The sequence below is a fragment of the Cydia strobilella genome, chromosome Z (assembly GCF_947568885.1).
Source record: "Cydia strobilella chromosome Z, ilCydStro3.1, whole genome shotgun sequence".
In the NCBI taxonomy this organism is placed as follows: Eukaryota; Metazoa; Arthropoda; class Insecta; order Lepidoptera; family Tortricidae; genus Cydia; species Cydia strobilella.
Genome location: NC_086068.1, coordinates 33,159,336 through 33,180,854, shown reverse-complemented (window position 1 = coordinate 33,180,854; position 21,519 = coordinate 33,159,336). Strand labels below are relative to the sequence as shown.

The 21,519-nt window shown below is 39.3% G+C and overlaps 1 protein-coding gene across 1 annotated transcript in view; it reads left to right on the top strand.

Annotated features, from left to right (window-relative positions):
* The window catches only part of LOC134754306 (nondiscriminating glutamyl-tRNA synthetase EARS2, mitochondrial), a 32,243-nt gene extending 12,415 nt beyond the window's left edge, over window positions 1-19,828 (top strand). Inside the window, exons 3-6 of the mRNA XM_063690547.1 lie at window positions 5,510-5,724; window positions 9,534-9,649; window positions 10,439-10,548; window positions 19,288-19,828. Coding sequence (XP_063546617.1) covers window positions 5,510-5,724; window positions 9,534-9,649; window positions 10,439-10,548; window positions 19,288-19,827 — 981 coding nt within the window. The 3' untranslated portion in view covers window position 19,828. The remainder of the gene's footprint in view (window positions 1-5,509; window positions 5,725-9,533; window positions 9,650-10,438; window positions 10,549-19,287) is intronic.
* The last annotated feature ends 1,691 nt before the right edge of the window (window positions 19,829-21,519 follow it).

Below are 21,519 nucleotides of genomic sequence, written 5' to 3'. Positions count from 1 at the left end.
ATTTCTATATATTCAATTCAATTATATTAGGTAGGTATATTTTGTTAAGATTTCATATGAATTGCCTTTTTTTACAGTTCAACCACATCGGACGAAGATGATAAAGAGGAGTAAATGTGACGTCCCACGGGTAAAGGTACCTTATGGCGGTTGGCGCTTAAGCTATTATTAACGCCGCTCCAATACTATCGCGGTGCTGTGCGACGTAAGCGGCAGCCTCCATAAGGTTTCTTTTTCCGTGGAACGTCACAAATAATAAGCGGCAATATATTTATTTATAGCTCAATAAATAAAGTAAATATGTATTATTTTCTTTTTTACCTTTAAATATAATGAAATATCATCAAAGTTGTCAGTTTTGACGCGAGGGGGCCGTTTCGGACGGGAGTTACGCGCTTTTTGTAATGCGTATAGTTAAAAAACTACTCAACGGATTGTCAAGTTTTTTATCTTATTTTGTAGCTAATATTATCAGGTTTCATTTAAATGAAAGAATATGTGACCATACTATAGAACATTTAGTCGTTATTTTCAGTAGAAGGAAAAAAATGAAAAAAAAAACATAATTTTCTTAATATTCGGCCGCCATCTTTAATTTCTTAAATGGTATTTTTTCTTCCGATTACAGGTGTCAATACGAATTGATTGATATATCAATTACTAAAATCGGTGCACCCGTTTTGTGTCTACAATTTTTTAAAATTTTGCAGCCGCCATTTTGGAAAAGGTCCGCCATCTTGAATTCTAGTGGATGAAATTTGTGTTTCCTCGGATGAAATCATTCAGATTGGTCCCTAGTATCACTGGGCACAGCGGCTTGCTTTCTGCATCAAGTGCAGTTTCATTTTGCTAACCGCTGTAGCTATTATTTTTATTTTCGGAGACGGTGACCTTAACTTTTCTTGAACGTTTGCCGATGCCCATATCTTCAAGATATTTTTAAATAATTTTACTGCCACATGTGAATAATCTCATGGCCTCTCTGTAAGATGTTGTGACTTAGCGGGCCGTCATTTTCTTCAATCGATCTCTCCCAGGAGTCCCAGGAAACTGGCTAATGCTGGAATGTTTCCCTGAACCAGACTTTCTAGCGGTAGTTTTTTTTTAAAGAAAAAGGATTTAAAAATATTATAAACTAAACATACCTTCACCTCTAACCCGCTTCCACAAAATGTTCCACTGTCTTCTTTTCGGCCATAGGGAAATAGTACTGAAGAAATTACATACAGTTTCGCGATGGTGATGCTCTTCTAGATTGACCACAATTTCAAGAGAAAGAATCCAAGGCCCATGAAACTTACCGGATTAATTGACAGATATTGTATAGACTTTAAATTGGCAGTTGGATATAATTTCAGTTTAATTTTTTGTTTACTTTTTTCATGTTCAAAACCTTGTCCAAATTTCACTCCGCATACGTTATGCTCGCCAGCCACAGATTGGAATAGGCGTATTTCCATTTGTAGTAGAACGCAATATTCGGCGGAAGCAAATGGGAATGAATCATTCCCATCTGTGGCCACCTCGGATTCAGCCTAGGTAGGGTAGATATTCCTAATAACGTCCAGTGTCAGTTTCCGTCCACTTAACGAAGTTGCCACAAAGGATTGCGATGTAATTTAAATATAAACCTACCTTACCGCACAATTTTGGACTTATTGCAATCCTTATATAAGGCCAGGATTACACTTGTAAGTTTTACTTACGTAAGTAGGGACAAAGCTATTTGCTAGAATGAGATAACGATATTCATATCTCATTCTGTAGTATAGCTGTGTCCCTACTTACGTAAGTAATCAACGCAAGCGTATAATCAACGCAAAGCTCCTGAGATACCTAGAAGAACACGACCTGATCAGCGACCGTCAGTATGGTTTTCGCCACGGTCGCTCGACTGGTGATCTTCTAGTGTATCTCACTCACCGCTGGGCTTCGGCCATTGAGAGTCAAGGTGAGGCATTGGCAGTTAGCCTAGATGTAGCGAAGGCGTTCGATCGGGTCTGGCATCGGGGTCTCCTGTCGAAGTCATCTTATGGATTGCCGGAGGGACTATGCAAATGGATCGCTAGCTTTTTGTCTGGCAGACGCATACGAGCTGTAGTAGACGGAAGCTGCTCAAATAGCATGGACATTAACGCTGGCGTTCCGCAAGGCTCTGTGCTATCCCCAACGCTATTTTTGCTGCACATCATTGACATGTTGTCTATCGACGACATTCATTGCTATGCAGACGACAGTTTTTTTACTTGTGAGTAAAACTTACAAGTGTAATCCTGGCCTAATGTCTAAACAATAAATCTACATAACACAATTATATTTTGCAAGAAGCGAATTAAAAATAAAACATATTAGTTGCAGCTTTAGTACAGGAAAAATAGCATATTTTGGCGGCAAAATATGTACATCCATGAAACTTTGTTTTTTATCTTTATCTTGGAACTAGAAATGAGGATCTGATGAGTCCTATCAACATTTAGGGTTCTGACCCCCTTTTCGGGGGTATGGTCAGGGGGGTAATTTAAAAAAAATGCACAGTTTACAAACTGGGCATGTGAGGTATCATATTCGTGTAATTTTTTGCGCTGAATCGAGTGAGACCATATTCATACTTATAGGTTCAATATTTTGCGAGATATGTAGGGTTTTTATTGAAAAAATGAAAAAAAATATATATTTCAAGTCAAAAGTAGGTTTTAAGCAGCAAAAACAATTGGAAAACTTTTATTTATTTATTTAATCTTTATTGCACAAAAAATACAATCGTAATGCTATAAGGCATTCTCTATCAGTCAACCTTTGGACAAAGCAGATAATTTATAGCGGTGCAAGATCATCCGCTGGTTTCCTATACCTACGAGTTGTCGCAACATTTGCATGCTTTACAGCCTCTTTTCTGTCATTAACGATCTTCAATTCTCCGAATATCTGTTCTTATCTGTATTTCTTCAACTTCTATGGAGTTTCTCGCGTTCGTCAATTTCACTCTGCTGCCTTTCCCTGTCTACCATCTCACCGAACAGGTTACATGTCCAATTTATTCTTCATTCAGGTAGACACCATTGGAATAGTCTCCCTATTAAATTTAGACAGTGTCCAAACAGATTTGCATTTAAAAACTACTTTTCTGGCAGTATGGTAAATTCTTAGTTTCTAATTTGAGTCATCTGATTTCTTATGTATGTGTATGTATATGTATTTTTATAATATACTATATGTATGTAATATGCCTATGTATTATTTATATTACTTGTATACATGTTTAGTTGTATAAATCAATATTATACGACATTACGAGTAACAAATTAACTAAGTCCTATAGTGAGCTTAATAAGGCTTGCGTTGTGGGTACTTAGACAAGGATGTATATAATATGTAGATACTTAAATACATAGAAAACACCCGTGACTCGGGCACACATATTCGTGCTCATGCCACAAATAAATGAATGTTGTAACTGAAGTATGTTTTTTGTTTTTATATTACAACATGATGTTGCACCGTCTATAAATTATCTGGTTTGTTGAAAGGTTGACTGGTAGATAATGCATTATAGCATTAAGTCCATCTTTTGTACGATTGTATTTTCTTTTGTGCAATAAAGATTAAATAAATAAATAGCTTTCCAATTGTTTTGCTGATTAAAACCTAATTTGACTTGAAATATTTGATTTTTTCATTTTTTTTCAACAAAAACCATACATATCTCGCAAAATACCCTATAAGTATGAATATGGTCTCGTTCGATTCAGCGCAAAAAATTACACGAAAGTGACACCTCACATGCCCAGTTTGTAAACTGTGCATTTTTTTAAATGAACCCCCTGACCACACCCCCCGAAAAGGGATCAGAACCCTAAATGTTGATAGGACTCATCAGATCCTCATTTCTAGTTCCAAGATAAAGATAGAAAACAAAGTTTCATGGATGTACATATTTTGCCGCCAAATGGCCATATTTAGTCTTATTTTACCTGTGCTACACGGGCGGACGGAAACCCAAATAGCTAGGCGAATATTTAGTATGGTGGTTTTATTTAAATATATCTATAACGTAACGGACGGGACGAAGCATGTTGCTGATTTGTATTTGTGGCCATCTGACGAAGCCTGCGTTGCGGATTTTTTACATGTAACTATATTATTTTTTTAAGATATTCTCATTTTCTGAAAAAAAAAATTTTTTTCTACAATATATCTATTAAATACATTTCTATCGCCTATTAAAGAAGGCATTTAGTTTAAGTGCACTCCTTTGTTAATGGTGTGTGAATAAAATGGTATTTTGTACAATTGATTCTCTGGACCGATTTGAATTTGGTATGAAAATAGCTTGAAACACAAGGAAGGACATAGGTTAGGTTTATCACGAAAATAATCATTATACGCGGTCGAAGCCGCGAGCAGAAGCTATAAAACCAACTAAAAACGATTTATATATAACATAAGAACTAATAAAAAAATGAAATATATAATCGATTTTTGGGGTTTCGTACCTTATAGGATCACTCGTGCGTCTGTGTGTCTGTCTGTCCGTCTGTCACAGCCTATTTTCTACGAAACTACTGGACCAATTTAGTTGAAAGGTACGCATATGTAAGTTTGTGACCCAAGGACTGACATATGTAACGTAAATATTAAGTGAATTTTAAACATGAGGGCCACTTTTGGGGAGTAAATGAGAAAATTAAAAAATAAAGTTTTCAAACTATATCGACTATCGTGTTACATATCAAATGAAAAAGCTCATTGTGGGAATCTCAAATCTATTTTTTTATAATAAATAGTTCAGAAGGTATTTCAGAAAATAGCCAAAAAATGACCCCCCACTTTATCTCCGAAACTACTCGGCCTAAAATTTTGAAAATAAAATACAAAAAATAGTTATTAACTATAGATGACAGGAAAAACTATTAGAAATGTGCAGTCAAGCGTGAGTCGGACTTAATTACATACTTAGTTTTGATCCGACCCCTATGGGTTTTTTAAAGACATTTCACAGTCACACACAGTCACACATTTCACATAAAAAATACATTGTTAAAAATTGTGTAATGTACGGAACCCTTGGAACGCGAGCCCGACTCGCACTTGTCCGATTTGTAACTCAATAATGCAGTGGTCGGAAACTAGCTCATAGGTGGACGAAAACTAGCTCATAGGTGGAAGGAAACTAAAATAGCCCTACTTTTGCAAATTATATTTTTTATAAAATAAATCGTTAATATTATTTAAGGTCAAGTAATATAAACCTTAAATAGGCAATATGAGCAATACAAACAAATATAACGCATTCAAGTAAGAATACTTTAAGATTTTTTTTTCGCATTACAAAGTCGGCATCTCCTATAAGTGGACGAAAACTGACACACCTACCCTATTACACGTAGGTATTGGTTGGATAGTTTATATGTATAATATCCGGAAGCTAATTTAATTATCATTAAAAAATAGCTCGATTGTTATTCGTTCTGGTTCTAATAGATACCTAATCTGTAAACATGCACTGCAGCTGTCATCCGAGTGCCAGTTTTTTGAAGATTTGATCTTTGGTGGCATTGCGTATGATGTGTCCATCAACGAAGGAGACCCGGTGCTAATGAAGTCTGACGGGTTCCCGACTTATCACTTTGCTAACGTCGTCGATGATCATCTGATGGCAATATCTCATGTGCTGAGAGGCGTCGAGTGGCAGATTTCCACGACCAAACATCTTTTAATTTACAAGTAAGTTTTACCTAGAAGGTTAAATGAATACACTTGAGCATGTTCCAAAAGTCTGCTATATAGGTAGATATACATAATTATAATTTTAGTTACCTAGGTACATATTGTACTATCACTTACCTAGGTCCAGTCTGTTTACTTTGACAATGTGAGTCATAAAGATTACTAAAGTATGGACACGAAAAAATCTGGTCATGCATCATATGGTAAATCTTTTAAATTTTAAATGAATGATTATTTTCAAGCAGCACTTTTTTAATGATTTGTGGCTATCAAACAAGGCAAATGCACGATAATTAAAAAACCGTCGGACTACCTCAAATGTTAGGTATTGTGAAAGGACGATGTAATAGGGTATAATTTGAAATATCAAGTTCAAAATACAATAAAAAAATAACAGGAAAATTTGGTAAATACTGTCCGAAGACGCTGTTCATAAAAACATAGGTATGGTGGAGTATATAATGCTGAAACTCACAAACAACAACGTTATATTATGATTGTATTTTTATTATGTAGTTTGATATCCATAAATCATTAAAAAAAGTGCTGCTTGAAAATCCTCATTCATTTAAAAGATTTACCATATCATGCACGACCAGATTTTTTCGTGTCCATACTTTAGTAGTGATTACCTACATCCTACATATAAATCTTAACTGATGTTTAGTTTTCTAAATTATTCTTGTTAAGTGTATTTTCGGGGAAAGTAAGGACGTTAAGGTGGTTCGATTTTCATACAAAATTCAATCTGCTTTAATTAAGGCACTACACACTATTACTACAGAAATATTTGCTCATTTATCTACTTTCGAATATTCGTTTGCGCTAAATTAATAGAAAAAACTTTGTTTCATACAGAAATCATACATAAATCAACGTAATTTTTTCATCAATTTTACGTATGTGTGTATCACAAATGTCGTGTACAAATACGTTGCGTGCGGCGTTGCCACTCTATGACGTTGGCGACGTTGCCTGGCCGACCTGGCAGGATTTGCAGTGCCGTCATGTTTAGTGCATTTTTATTTGACAGTGTTGCCACTGACACATAGGGTCATGTTTATTGTGACATCAATTTGTTTGTATAAATTGAAAATGATAGCAACGTCTAAATCAAGTTACAAAAATCATCGGTGTTCTGGTCCGCGAAAATCCAGAAAAATTCAGACTCAATTGAAGCGGAATTCATGATGGTGAAGTTTCGTAAGGTAGGTACAGTTTCATTCCTTCATTGTACATTGTAATTTTCTCGTGCCGATCTTTTTAGAAAATAATTCTCACTTCTTCCGTAATGGTAGATATAAGCAGTGAACAATACCTATATAATGTAATTATTACTGTTTTGGTTGCCGAATAGTCAATGTGTCACTAACTCTAGGTTTTTTTAGGTATTGTGCAAAATGAAGGCATTCTTGGAAATAAAATGTTTTCCTTCATTAGCCAGAAAAAATCAGGACATCCTCACAGCAATAAAGTAAAATAAAACATTTCCTGGGGATGAAAATTATGGAATTTTGTCTATGAATGAAAAACACAATTATTACTAGGTAAGTAAATGATAACTTTATTAGAATCCATATTGTTGCATCATCTTTCTTCCTATAACATTAGAGAATTTGTGCTATCATGATATTATTTTTCTTTCAGGTACAGGGACACGGATAACAAATATGAAAAAATGTTATTTCATTTGTTGTGTGAATCCATCTACACCAACAAGACATCCACTGATGGACATAGGCCTCCCCAGGGATCTCCACAACCACTGGTCTTGCAAGACCGGCCAAAATATCGAGAAATAAATAATATAAATAAACATGATAAATATCCCGTTTTCTATAATAGTTATAATTAGAAGGCCATGCAATGTTGTTACTCACTGTACCTACTTGAATCCAAAAAAAAAATTAAAAAAAGTTTTAAATTTATTTTACAATTACTACTTTATTATTAGTACATTACGATACAAGTGCGAAAAGTAGGAAATTGGCAACGAGTGGCGATAAATTGAAACACGACCGAAGGAAGTGTTTTAATCGACACGAGTTGCGAATTACCTTTTCGCACGTGTATTGTACAACGTTTTACAGTACATAATTATGGCCCTTTACATTTTCGACATATGCACGTATTGTACTAATTACCGCACTAGGGCGGTAACGTATATGTAGCACCATATGTACTAAAAAGTATTTTACAGTACATATGGTGCAACTTTCTCGCCCTAGTGCGTAAATAGCACTTTTCATGCATATGTCGAAAGTTTAAAGGGCCATATGTACTGTAAAACGTTGTACGATACACGTGCGAATAGGTAATTCGCAACTCGTGTCGATTTAAAACACTCTCTGCGGTCGTGTTTTAATCTGTCGCCACTCTTCGAATTTTCTCTTTTCCGCACTTGTATCGTAAATAACTATTTCAAACTGCAAGGGTACGATGATAGATCTCAATTCAATATAATTTTGCAACATTTGGCATTATTAGGTTATAAATTGTATGGAGATGAAATCGATCATCGTACCCTTCCAGTTTGAAAAATACTATAGAGGCTGGGCAGTAAGGGATTGCTTTACTTGTAGAACTATATTTAGCGCGTTAAAAAAAACTGATACCTGACACTTACAAACCTGGACTTCCTTGGGCTAGTGCTACTAAGAATCGTCAGTATTCTCCATCCTTTCTGAGTTGGAAGAACCCAAAAAGGTGAGATTTGTGAAAGTCAGGTTTTCAATATATGTGGCGTTTTCAACCAAACGGGTACCTACTTATTGTTGTCATATTTCCATAAAGCTTCAAAATGAAATCAACCTAATCGACAACCGACAATGTGGTACCTTTTAGTTCAAAACGTCACATATTTTTATAAAACGTTATAAACTAATTTATTAATAATACTGAATATCTGGGAGAAAAAGAAAACATAAGTAAAAACTCAAAAATGCTCGTTTTCCCAGAGATAAGACCTAGCTAGATCGAACCCCTTACAGCAAATTTCATCGAAATTGTTAGAGCCGTTTCCGATATCACTGAAATATATTTCGGTTATATTCCGATATCACTGAAATATATTTCGGTTATATCGGAATCGGACAAGAATTCGAAGACTAAAAGGTATAAGAAACATAACACAAAAAGGACAAAAAAAAGTACCCCTGACGTACCAGTCTCGAACCCGAATCCTCTTGCACGTATTTCCACGAACATACCGCAACGCCATTGCAGCATACTTACTCGTACACTGCATGAAATTGTCTACTACAAGCATTACGGAAACACTGTTTGCATGTGTGAGTAATAGTAGGAAATAGCATGACAGAAACACTCTGTCGACTTTAAAAGTGTTTTTTGCACTAATGAAGTATTCAATGTTTATTATAATAGTTCAATATTTATGTAAAGAGTGCGCTAAACATACTTTTAAGTATACAGATACCAACACTATTCCACAAAAAAATAAAACCTGAAAATTTGCGAAAGTGACGCCATCTAGCGGGGTTTAAGCTTTGGGTAACCTAGTCGAACCACCTTAAGCACAAATAATTTCGTACACTGACTCACAATTTCCTATCTCTATCACACTCGCATTATTATATGTTATATCGCTGTCCCGCCGATAATGCGGCGATCAATGACACTGTGCGAGCGGGACGCTGGAATATTATTCGCGCGCGATAGAAATAGGAAATGGTGTATGGAATTCTTTGTGCGTAGTGTCCGTAAATTATATGGAGATACGTTGGGTAGGGGTGTACGTACAACCATTGTTATAATATAACAGACTGTAGCAAAAACCGATTTTGCAGGGCATTTGGATGGATACCTCCCAATTTTGGTCATTTGCCTCTCATAGTGAATGCTGACGGTACCAAGCTGAGCAAAAGGCAAAGTGATGTAAAGGTGGAAGATTACAGGCGGAAAGGTTTGTAAAGTCAATCTGTTTGTAAAGTCGGTCCTGCCAGCTCCTCGAGGAATCCATTTAAACCTTTGATGTTGAGTAAGACCTCGGGGATCCGAGATGTTTTGCCCTGTATGGAGCCACTCGCTGCATTCCAGCACCACGTGAGAGGCTGTTTCTTCTGTCTCCATGCATCCTCGGCATAGGGGACTGTCTGTGACACCTGTTATAAAACGATGTTTGTTAAATAGTCCATGACCTGACACTGACACTGTTTACCATGTTCACTCCAGCTCATTGCTAAAGCTGGTTCGGCGGTTATTGTATAGTTCCTGGCGACAAATATTGCACATCGGTCTTTACAAAGAGAATATTGGAGACAACGAGAGAGAAAGAAACAACGCTCTACGAAGCCTAAGTCCGATGTGCAATATTTATCGCCGGGTACTGTACCGATAGGTAGTTGTTTCGGCGAATAGGACTGAGGTTCGACCAAAACCTTGAGACTTGTTGGGCGTCTGGAGCAAGGGATACGATTATCTTTGAGCCCTGAGAGCCTACCGCCAACCACGTTCAACGTGTTGCCTCCCTGTCACACTTAAAGAGAGGCAACACGTCGATCGTGGTTCGCGCTTGGCCCTCTGCAGTTCCTCTCTCTGCGGTTTTTAACCAACACGCGGCCGCACTCTAGGTTAGGTTGTATTAGCTTTTCTCGTGCTCCGTGAAGGTTCGGATCTTCCTTATGGCGTTGTGTGGCCCGACACGCCCTTCGCCGGATTTTTTCACATGAGTTTAAAGTGAATTCGTTTGCAGGAGTGTACCCGCTGGCGCTCGTGAACTACATCACGCTATCTGGCGGCGGGTTCGGCCACGTGCCCGGCGCCGGGTTCCGGCTGAAATCAATGGACGACCTAGCTGAACAAGTAAATATTTCATGTTCATGTTTGGTACAAGCTTTTATCGCTGACTGTACTTTTATTTCTACAATTAGGTTGCGTTGTTTTATCAGAGCTCCTATGGCCACCTCCTGTCTCCATCATCAGATCGATGGTACCATAATATTGCATTGTCACCGGACTTACATGTGTGTAAATTTTCAGCTTCATTAGAAGTCGGGAAGTGGGTCAAATTTAACTTGCAAGATTTGACCCGTATAAATATAAAGCCTGACCAGAAATATATGATCTTTGTCAAGAGGGCGCTGTTATTCTCAATGTATAGAGTGACAGTTCAGAATAGTATGAAAAAATTAGTTCCAGTAAAATTCCGCAACATGGCGCGTGATCATATATTACTGGTCAGGCTTTACGTACATCTTATACCTTTAAACGAGCAATTCTTGTATACACGGTGTTACTTGAGCCACTGAAAACCTGAGACACCCCAACAGTTTTTATTTATTTTGAACTCATCTCGAGTATTTATTTAAAAAATTCGATAAATATAAAAAAAAATTAGTTGTTTATAGGTAGTTTTCTCAACAATTCTATTCGACTGGTAATTCTACACAAGATGCTTCGTCGTTTTAGTGACATCAAACAATTGCTAGTTAACATCGAAAACACTGTTGACAGACCATTTGCATACCTTACTGCAACGAGATAACCAGTTAAGGGTGTTGCTCATTGACAAATAACGTGTCAAATGCTAGTTATTGATATTCTTGCATTACAAACCTGTAGAATGGGCATGTAAAAATAATAAAATAAAAAATTACCCTTATTAAAGCATAGCGCGATCAATTCTCCTATCGATTCTGAACAAACCGTTTTAAGGTTTTCAGTGGGTCATGAAACACCGTGTATATGTATACATAGGTTGGCCAAAAAATATGTGCATTCCCGTTGCCAGGGAGGTTTAAGGATTATACTGAGCAACTTTTACTATGGGACCAACCACGAAATCGCGAAAAATAAATTTACCCTCCATAGAAAATGGACCAGCCAAAACCTATGAAACAGACAAAATTTTTTCGCGATTTCGGGGTTGGTCCCATAATAAAAATTGCTCAGTATAATCCCAAAATCTCCCTGGCAACGGGAATGCACATATTTTTTGGCCACCCTGTATATTTCGGGGATCTCGGAACCGGCTCTAATGATTTCGATGAAACTTGCTATACGGGGGTTTTCAGGGGCGAAAAATCGATCTAGCTAGGTCTTATCTCTGAGAAAACGCGCATTTTTGAGTTTTTATATGTTTTCCGAGCAAAGCTCGGTCGCCCAGATAATTGCAAGTTAATATAGGATGGCCCAAAAATACGTTGACAAAGTTTTTTCTTTATTTTATTAAGTACTTACGTAACTAGTACAAAATAAGTTAAAAATTAAAACTAGTCTTTTTTTTATGCAACAAAAATTAATTCCCACGTAAAATGCTACTGGCTAAAGTACACAGTCTGTAATTTCGCCTCACCTCAAGTGAGTTATAACCTAATGTACCCTGCAAAAAATTTGTTGGGTATAAAAATGGGTAATATCCGAACATTTCTTTGTAGAGGGAGCGTAGAAAGTTTCTACCCTCTACAAAAGGCGTTCGCCTTTTGCACTCGCTCTAGCAGCAGGATATAGGTTGTTTCATAGGGGTTCCAAACAACACAAGCCGCTTCAAGCTTGCTTCTGACAAGAGCGGCGTAAAGGAGTTTTATTGACCTGGCATCTATGAAATCCCTAGTAATCCGAGTAACGAACCCTAGTCTCTTATAACAGGTACGAGCCAGCGTATACATATGCTCATGGCAGTTAACGTTCGCATCCAGAATAACTCCTAAATCCCGAATAGTATTGACTCAAGCTATTGGTTCGGAATCTAGAAGATATTTATTATATAGCGGATTGCATGCCCTACTAAATGTCATAAGTGCACATTTTGCAGCATTAAATAGAAGTCCGTTATCGAGACTCCACTGATGTACTCAGTCAATATCATCTTGCAGTGACACACAATCCGATATATCCTGTATGCCATAAATCAGTTTCAGATCATCGGCATAAAGTAAGCATCTGGCGTACTTAGGATCCGAAGCCAGGACATTCACCATAACTCCAAAGAGCAACGGGCCTAGAATCGAGCCCGGCTGACTCCAGAGCGAGTATGGTAAGGTTTCGAAACAAAGCATCCACGCTGCACATATTGCTGCCTGTCGCGTAGATAACTGGCAAAGAACTTGAGACGTTTTGGCGAAAAACCTATGCTGCACAGCTTACTCAAAAGTATATCGTTATCTACGCGATCAAACGCTTTTTTGAAGTCGAAGTACAGCACGTCAACCGTCAACCTGTACACCGTTACCGTTATCCAAATGTCTGATCCATATCATCAATAGAGTCAACCAGGGTTAAAAGGTTTGTCTCCACTGAACGACGGGACCTAAAGCCATGCTGCGCATCGCAGAGTAACGGCTTTAATTGTGGTGCTACCATTCTATCTACGATTGACTCAAATAGTTTAGCTATCAAGGAAAGTATGGCTATTGGCCGATAATCTTCAACCAGTTGTACCCGTGCTAGTACATTTAGGAATAGGTCTCACTCGGCTCGGGTAACCTTCCATTGGTAAGGGTTCACGCCAGTATCCAGGGCTAGGTTGAACATATGAAGAAGGGGAGCCATGAGCCATTCTTTGCAACCTTTCATTTCGCACCCACCAGGGTACGTAGTTCAAGACGGTCCATAGGTGGCGCTGTAATCAACTTAGGATAGAAATAATTTTATTTCATTTCCCTATAAATTACAGTAAAGCCTAAACAAAATCAAATGTGAGTCGACTAATCAAATCTAATCCGGTATTTTACATGCGTCACGCCTCTAGCCGCGTCGTATTCGCGTCAAAAAATCAAATGGATTGATCGCGCCCGTTCCGCGCCGCTCCGCGCCATCGCGTTAAGATCGCTCACCTAGGACACTTACATAGGTAAGAAGGGTTTGTTTTTTCCGCGCCGCATGGCGCCGCCTGACGTTCGCGTGCAAATCGCGCCGCTTTGCCCCGCGTCGCGTTCGCAACGAGATCGCTCACGTAGGACACTTCTATGGGTATCAAATGATTGATTTAGCCGATCGTCCGTCGGTCGGTCGCCTACGTAAGACGCTACGTTAGTGTTGCTTTTAGAGCGTTTACACTTTTGTTTTTAGTAGCACAGGCCCTTGTCTCTAAGATTGACCACAAACTACTATAATCCATTGGATTTAGATCAGGCGAGTAGGGTGGCCACTCTTTTGAACTTATAAATACGGGAAAATTATCTTTGCACCACTGCTGCACACTACTGCAAATGCCACCCCAAATCATAACTGAATGTGGCTTTTGGCGACGAGGAATGACTGCGGCTTCTCCAGGGCGACAAGAAGAGTAAATTCTGTCATTTTGGTGATTATGGGCCTGTTCAATACAAAAAAGTTTTTCATCAGTAAAACGTAAATTTTTCCACTTTTCAGTAGCGGCAGCGGCACGTTGCTTAATCAACCGACATCTCTCCAAGCGAACTTTTTTATCTCTATCCTCAAGGAGGTGTGCTTTACGTAGCTTGTGTGCCTCAAAAAAGACAGTAGTTTTAATTTTTTACTTATTTTGTACTAGTTACGTAAGTACATACTTACTAAAATAGAAAAAGCTTTGTGAACGTATTTTTGGGCCACCCTGTTAAAAGCTTGTAAATAGCGTTGCGCTCATCTGTTGGCTTCCTTTAGGGCGATTTGTAACAAAGATAAATCAGCATATTTTACAGCATATATACAAATGTTTTAATGCGGTAAAATCAGCAAATAAGTCACAGGCGGTTCGTCTGCTCATTTGCCTCCTATATCATAAATAATTGATTTGCAAGACCGAAGTGATCCCATACGTGTTCCGTGAACAAAGTTTTGTACGGAACACTAAAAACGAGGGCGCTTTTAGACGTCAAGTATAAGTAGTATTAAGTACTAATAATTAATTATCAATATTTACAAATTACAACTAAAATATTAAATAGAGATGTTGTACAAGATGTATTCGAGTAAATCCGAAGTTAGTTCTTGTTGTTGAAAAGTATGTCGGTTAAGTGCAATTCCAAATTAGTTCGGGTTACAATGCAAGCACTGTATAGTGCAGTATAACAAATACTTGTGCACAACACGTATAATTTGATAAGCACTTCCGAAAGTCACTAAAAAAATTTACACATGGAATTTAAAAAAAATAATGTAATCAAAACAAATTGTTTTTCTGACAGTTCGCTTTCCGCACTGGCGTGAACTGAGATAATGGCGTATAAATTTAGCTGTAGAAGGAAAGAAATGGATTAATGAGATGGAGATTATGGACGTAAATGGCTGTTTCAACGGGTGATAGGTACCTAAATTTATTGCCAAATATTAGTTTCGCCTGACAATTAGGGGCAATTAGAATTTTAAAAGACAATGCCTTAAATAAATGCGGAATACGGATAACAGCGGCTTTACAGAATTAAAAGTAATATTGCACAAAAAAATAACAATGAACCGGGAAAAAATAACAATTAAACGGGAACCGATTCCAGTACGTTAAAAAAATATTTAAGCTCCGTAGACGATGAAAATTTGTTCGGCCAACCGAAGCTGTACCGTGACCTATCGAACCGCGCTGTATGCGGGCTCGTGTCCTCCGTGGGTCTGCTAGTTCTTTTCCAAAGCAAACGTTCGGCTAACCAACGCTATCGAACCACTCAGTATGCGGGCTCGTCTCCTCCGTGGGTCTGATACCTGACCGCTGACTGATGGGGTCGACGACCATCCATTGCCGACTGCACGTCGGCGGCTGCGCCCTGTCGCTGATACGACCACCACGCACCACCGGAGCAGTGCTCCACGGTGGCCTTAAAAATGTCCTGTTGCAGGCAACTGCGGCCAACAAGGCCGCGGAACGACGGGAAGTAAAGCGCACTCGAAGTTGTTATTAGCAACCTCAGAAGAAAACGTTCCTCTTCAAGCTTAAAAGGTTAACTTTGACAAAAAAAACCAGGAAAAAATCTAATAAATCACAAACAGATCTTTACACGTCAATCCTAAAATCCATCTGAAGTACCCCGAAGAAAACAAATTTCTCTTTCCGAATCAGAATTGAAATTCAAAATTCAACGCAATTGTAACCTGCCAATCTCGAAAATATCATCGTCCAAAAAAGGTTCCATGTGTTTCTTTAAACCGCCAACTAACCGTAATTGCGTGAATCAATTCACACTATACGACACGACTAAACAAACAAGCAAACTAGACATGACTCACAAGCAAGTAGTTTCCAAAACAAAACGACAGATGTAGCGTCATGCTACAATAGGTATTAAATAGTCCTCTCCTAGTTGAATATGACGACAATTTCGGGTTATCCCGCGCTGGGAATGCGAATTTATCACAGGATGTTTCGGAATTATCCGACATTATTTCTTCATAGTTCCTTTTTATTGAACATGTATTGACACCCTGCCGCATGTCTAGACGAAATATGCGAACTTAAGATTAACCCTGAAAACAAATTTGTTAATATTAACGTTCATTGCTTTACCCATGGACACACCTGACCCCTTTACCTGGATATTCATATCCAGGTAAAGGGGTGATTATTTGATGACAAATACATGAAAAAAATATCAACACATTTAAATGCTCATTTAAACTTTTCATTGAATAATGTTCCAAATTGTCCCACAAGTTTATACTAGCTGTTGACCACGACTTGACTTAGTCCGCGTGGGTTTATTTTCCGAAACACACTTTCAACTCCTTTTTAACCCTATTAGGGGCAGTCAGTCAGGACACATCTATATTATAGTTGGTCAAGCAAATCTTGCCAGTAGAAAAAGGCGGCTAATTAAAAAAAAGTAGGCGCGAACGGTTATCGTCCCATAATAAATTTGAATTAAATGCGTGAAACTGATTGACTGACTCATCAACGCAGAGCCCAAAACTACAAATGCTAGAAAGTTGTCATTTGCACACCAGGTTACATTTGTAATATGTACAAGAAATAACAAGCGATTTTGAGAAATTCAACCCCTAAGGGGATTAAAAATTGGAGAAAATTTTTGGGGTTCAAGTTTTATTTTGAGCAAATAAAACTATGAAAACGGATTATATCGCGTAGGTATATTGAATTATAATACATCCCGACGTTTCGAACCCTTTACAGCGTTCGTAATCAACGCTAAAAGGGGTAAGCTAGGAACTTGAAACTTGGTAAAAGGACATTATATAAAAATATATGCAAAACAGATATCACCGTGTTAAAAATTCATTCCCTAATGGTCAGGACACACGACGACACTGACACTAAACACAAATGTCGACAAATGTGTCGTTTGCGTCCACATGCTAAGCAATTTTTTGTGTCGACATCGGTGTAACATCTAATGTCCCGGTTCAAGTATTGGCTGTCTACCCGAATCGATACTACACTCAGTGTCGTACATTCCCTCGCCATGAGTCGACGTGCTGCCGCCGCGGTTGTCGCGATATGTATAGGTATTTCAATTAAAATGCGTCGTCGTAAAAAATGATTGATATGGGGTAAAGATTGGATTAAAAGAAGAGCACAGCTGGGAGCATTTAATCAATTGTTATCTGAACTGAAGATCCATAATGCTACAAAAACTTTCTTCGGATGTAACACGAAGACTTTCAATATTTATGTAACAACTTAAAACTTTGAGTTCGCAAATTGTGCAGTTTTCTATTTATTTCTATTGCAGTAGTATTCAATTGTTCTGCCAAACTTTCTGGCTGCTGCTGTCTTTTTTAAGCGATTTTTATAATCGGAGTTCGATATTTGCCATAGTTCTGGCAGCGCCTCATAATATAAATTCAAAGATTTTATTTCCTCTGCAGTCCACGCGCGTGACGTCATATTGCTATAGCTATAAAAAAATTCGCGCAGGTTTTAAATTCGCGACACTTGTGTCAGACACTACGCACGTCCTGTCTCCACGGCTGCGACACATACACTTAGGCTGTTACTGAACCGGTGAGCTCCATCTTAGGCCCTGTCTTCACTTTCCATCAGGTGTGACTAGGGCCAATCGCCGATCAGTTTATAATAAAAAAAAAAAAAAAAAAAAAAATGTCGGCGGCAGATCATAAAATCGGGCATATCGAGATATTCCTAGGCATATCATGAAACGCCGCCATTTCACGATCTGACTAAGACTAACCCAGGCATATCACGACACATAGTAAGCACAGCGAACGTGGCCAGTGCGAAATCTGTTGAGGTTGCACCAATGCCGTCTTGGGAGGTCGGCCCCTTTAATTATGTCACCTGGAATTATTTCGGAACCCAGCTTCCCCGCCATCAATGAGTTCCACGACTGTGACCACACGCGCTTCCGGTTCAAACAACTATCAACCAGACCCTTAAAGATTCTGTAGGAAGAATTTCAGGATTTTAAGCGACAGTTGTTTGGGCTTAGAAACTCCGCCCGAATTGGTAGGGTTGGGTTCTTTTGGATCCGTGCCGCTTCTCGCATCAGGGCCTCTTTCCTTCTCAAGTCTGGCGGAGCAATCCGAGAAAGCACTGGCAGCCAGTGGGAAGGGGTTGAGAGTAGCGTACCGGAGATGAGTCGCATGGCCCTGTTCAACTCAACGTCTACTCTGGTGGTGTGGGCACTACCCAACCATGCCGGTGCGCAAATACAGCCGTGGAGTACACCAAGGACAGAGCAGAAGTTCTCAGGACAACGGCACATGCTCATCAGCGATTCGCGCCGCGTAGTCTGGAGTGGGCTGTAGGTACGTATCTTTTGTGAAAATTGTGTATTGGTAAAGCCCCCTCCAGACTATGTGCTTAAATCGTGGCGCGACTTCGCGCAGATGACGTATGACTCCACACTCGCACAACTTCACGGCGATTTTGATGAGACAATCTTCCTAGGAATATCACACCTTGAAGTTTGCACGATATGGCTAGTGGTCGCTAGGCAGATCATGAAATGCCGGCGTTTCACGATCTGCCTAGGAATATCACACCCTACTTATTTGATATGCCTAAACTCGCCGGGCAAATCGTCAAACGTTGAGGTTTGAACGATATGTCTGGTAGTCGCTAGTCAGATCGTGAAATTGCGGCGTTTCATGATATGCCTAGGAATATCTCGATATGCCCGGTTTTACGATCTGCCGCCGACATATACACTGAGTGTCTAGTCTGTCTAGTGACAGGTGTCGTCGTGTGTCCTGACCTGTTCGTGAAAAAAGGGTTTAAAGTTTGCATCGGGTACGAAAATGTTTGTAAATAGTGAACTTGAAATGTCGTAAAAAGACACAATAATAACAAGAAAGTGATTTCAGCGTTTTTAGTCATTTATTCCCTAAGTAAGTGCGTTGCCGGCATTTAAGATGGGAATACGCTCTTTTCTTGAAGGTCGTATCGGTCCGGAAACACCGCAGGCGACAGATCATTCCATAGTTTAGCTGTGCGAGGCAGGCAGTTCCTGGGTAAACGCACAGCCCAGGTAGCAAAATGACGTCAGGGACGTCATAATGACGGCATTATCACGTCATAATGACGTCGCTGACGTCATAATGACGTATAAATGCTACTGGGGAGTTGAGGACTGACAACCATCTAAGTGGTGAAAATGGAAATGTTGTCGCGTAGATTATATTTGGACACTTGTGACGTCACTATCTTTTTGATGCTGACTGTACAAAATTTAGTTTCAGTTACGAAAATTATCATCACACCCGAGCCGTCTCAATGCTGATTTGCTTGATGAATGCAACAAACTTGAAATTAGACGCCGTTTGCGCGACGAGCACGAATGCCGAGCCCTCGTTGCTACATTACAACAACTAGTGAAATGTTCGTATCCCAAAGAGAAGTTGAACGTGAGCCATGAACATGTCAAAGGAGTTCTCGAGTGGGCGACCTCCAGAATCAGCAGGCTCGAAGAGCTGGTGACGGACAAATATGGATTCTTATGGATTCTTCCATCAAATACTAATCAAGCTGAAATTAATAGGGAACTACTTGAAAAGTTAATACCCGTATTAGAATCGTTACCAAATTATGATCATATACATATAAAACAAAATCTGAGGGACTTCTGTACTGAAAATAATGTAAAGTTTCCAATTATTATGAAAATGCTCAGATCAGTTCTCAGCGGTCTCGCTGAGGGTCCCGGCGTGGCTGAAATGATGCAGCTGCTTGGTAAACACCAATCCTTGTTAAGAATAAAAACATTTATTAAATGAACCAGGTGTATTACTTGAAGTTCGACGCTGCCGCGCTTAGCAAACGAAACGTAACTGTCTCTGTCGCACTAATATGGAAGAGTGATAGAGAGAGATTACGCTATTGTTCGCTTCGGAACGAACTACTGGCATCTTGGCTAGGCACTCGGGTTTAGTACCTACAGTTTACGTTAAAACCGCTTAAAACCAAATCCGTAGCTGGCCACTGAAATGGGTAATAGAAACGCGTTCCGTATGTGTTTTGCTTTCCATATGACCAGAGTACCTAGCCAAGATGCCAACCATTGGTTCCGTAGCAAACGATAGGGTAATCGTTCTCTATCACTCTTCCATATTAGTGCGAAAGAGACGGTTGCGTTTCGTTCGCTACGGAGCGTAAACAGTTAATTGGCTAGGTGCCCTGGTCATCTGGAAAGCGAAACACGTACGGAACGCTTTTCTATTACCCATTTCAGTGGCCAGCTACAGATTTGGTTTTAAGTAGTTTTAACGTAAACGGTAGGTACTGAACCTGGGTGCCTACTTGCCTAGCCACAGAATAAGCAATAGTATTATCATACTCGCCCCGACTCGAATTACCTCGCCCGCGACAAAAATCTGGCGGACATCTGGCGTGCTCTCAGTACTATTGTTAAGCAACTTACTCACACTATGACGCATGACGCGTGTACAGACGTGCCGTTCACACATAGAAACGCAGTGATTTTTAATGTATATCGTGTCCGCCCTGTGGCCTAGCCAAGATGCCAGTCGTTCGTTCCTTAGCGAACGATAGGGTAATCTCTCTCTATCACTCTTCCATATTAGTGCGACAGAGACGGTTGCGTTTCGTTTGCTACGGAGCGTAAACGGTTGGCATCTTGGCTAGGCACCCTGGTCATCTGCAAAGCGAAACACATCCGGACCGCGTTTCTATTACCCATTACAGTGGCCAGCTATAGATTTAGTTTTAAGGAGTTTTAATGTAAACTGTTAGCACTAAACCTGGGTGCCTAGCCAAGATGCCAGTCGTTCGTTCCGTAGCGAATGATAGGGTAATCTTTCTCTATCACTCTTACATATTAATGCGACAAAGACAGTTGCGTTTAGTTCGCTACGGAGCGTAAAAGGTTGGCATTTTGGCTGGGCACCCTGGTCACCTGGAAAGGGCAAGACATACGGAACGCGTTTCTACTACCCATTCAGAGGCCAGCTACAGATTTGGTTTTAATGTAGATTACAGGTACCTAAACGGTTGGCATCTTGGCTAGGCACCCTGGTCATCTGGAAAGCGAAAGACATAAGGAACGCGTTTCTACTACCCATTTTAGAGGCCAGCTACAGATTGGGTTTTAATGTACCTAAACGGTTGGCATCTTGGCTAGGCACCTTGGTCATCTGGAAAGGGAAAGACATACGGAACCCGTTTCTACTACCCATTCAGATAGACTCATCAAAAAGACTGTTATATTTATAGAAGAGCGGGGCATCCTGATACAGGTACATTCACCTAAAAGGAAGTCCCAACCACTGATGGCAATTTGTAGACTAAGCTTACAAGGAAATAAAACAATTTTCATTTTCATTTCATTCAGAGGCCAGCTACAGATTTAGTTTTAATGTAAACTATAGGTACCTAAACGGTTGGCATCTTGGCTAGGCACCCTGAACAGACCCGAATTACCTTAGCGAAAAAATTTAATATTTGTGGTA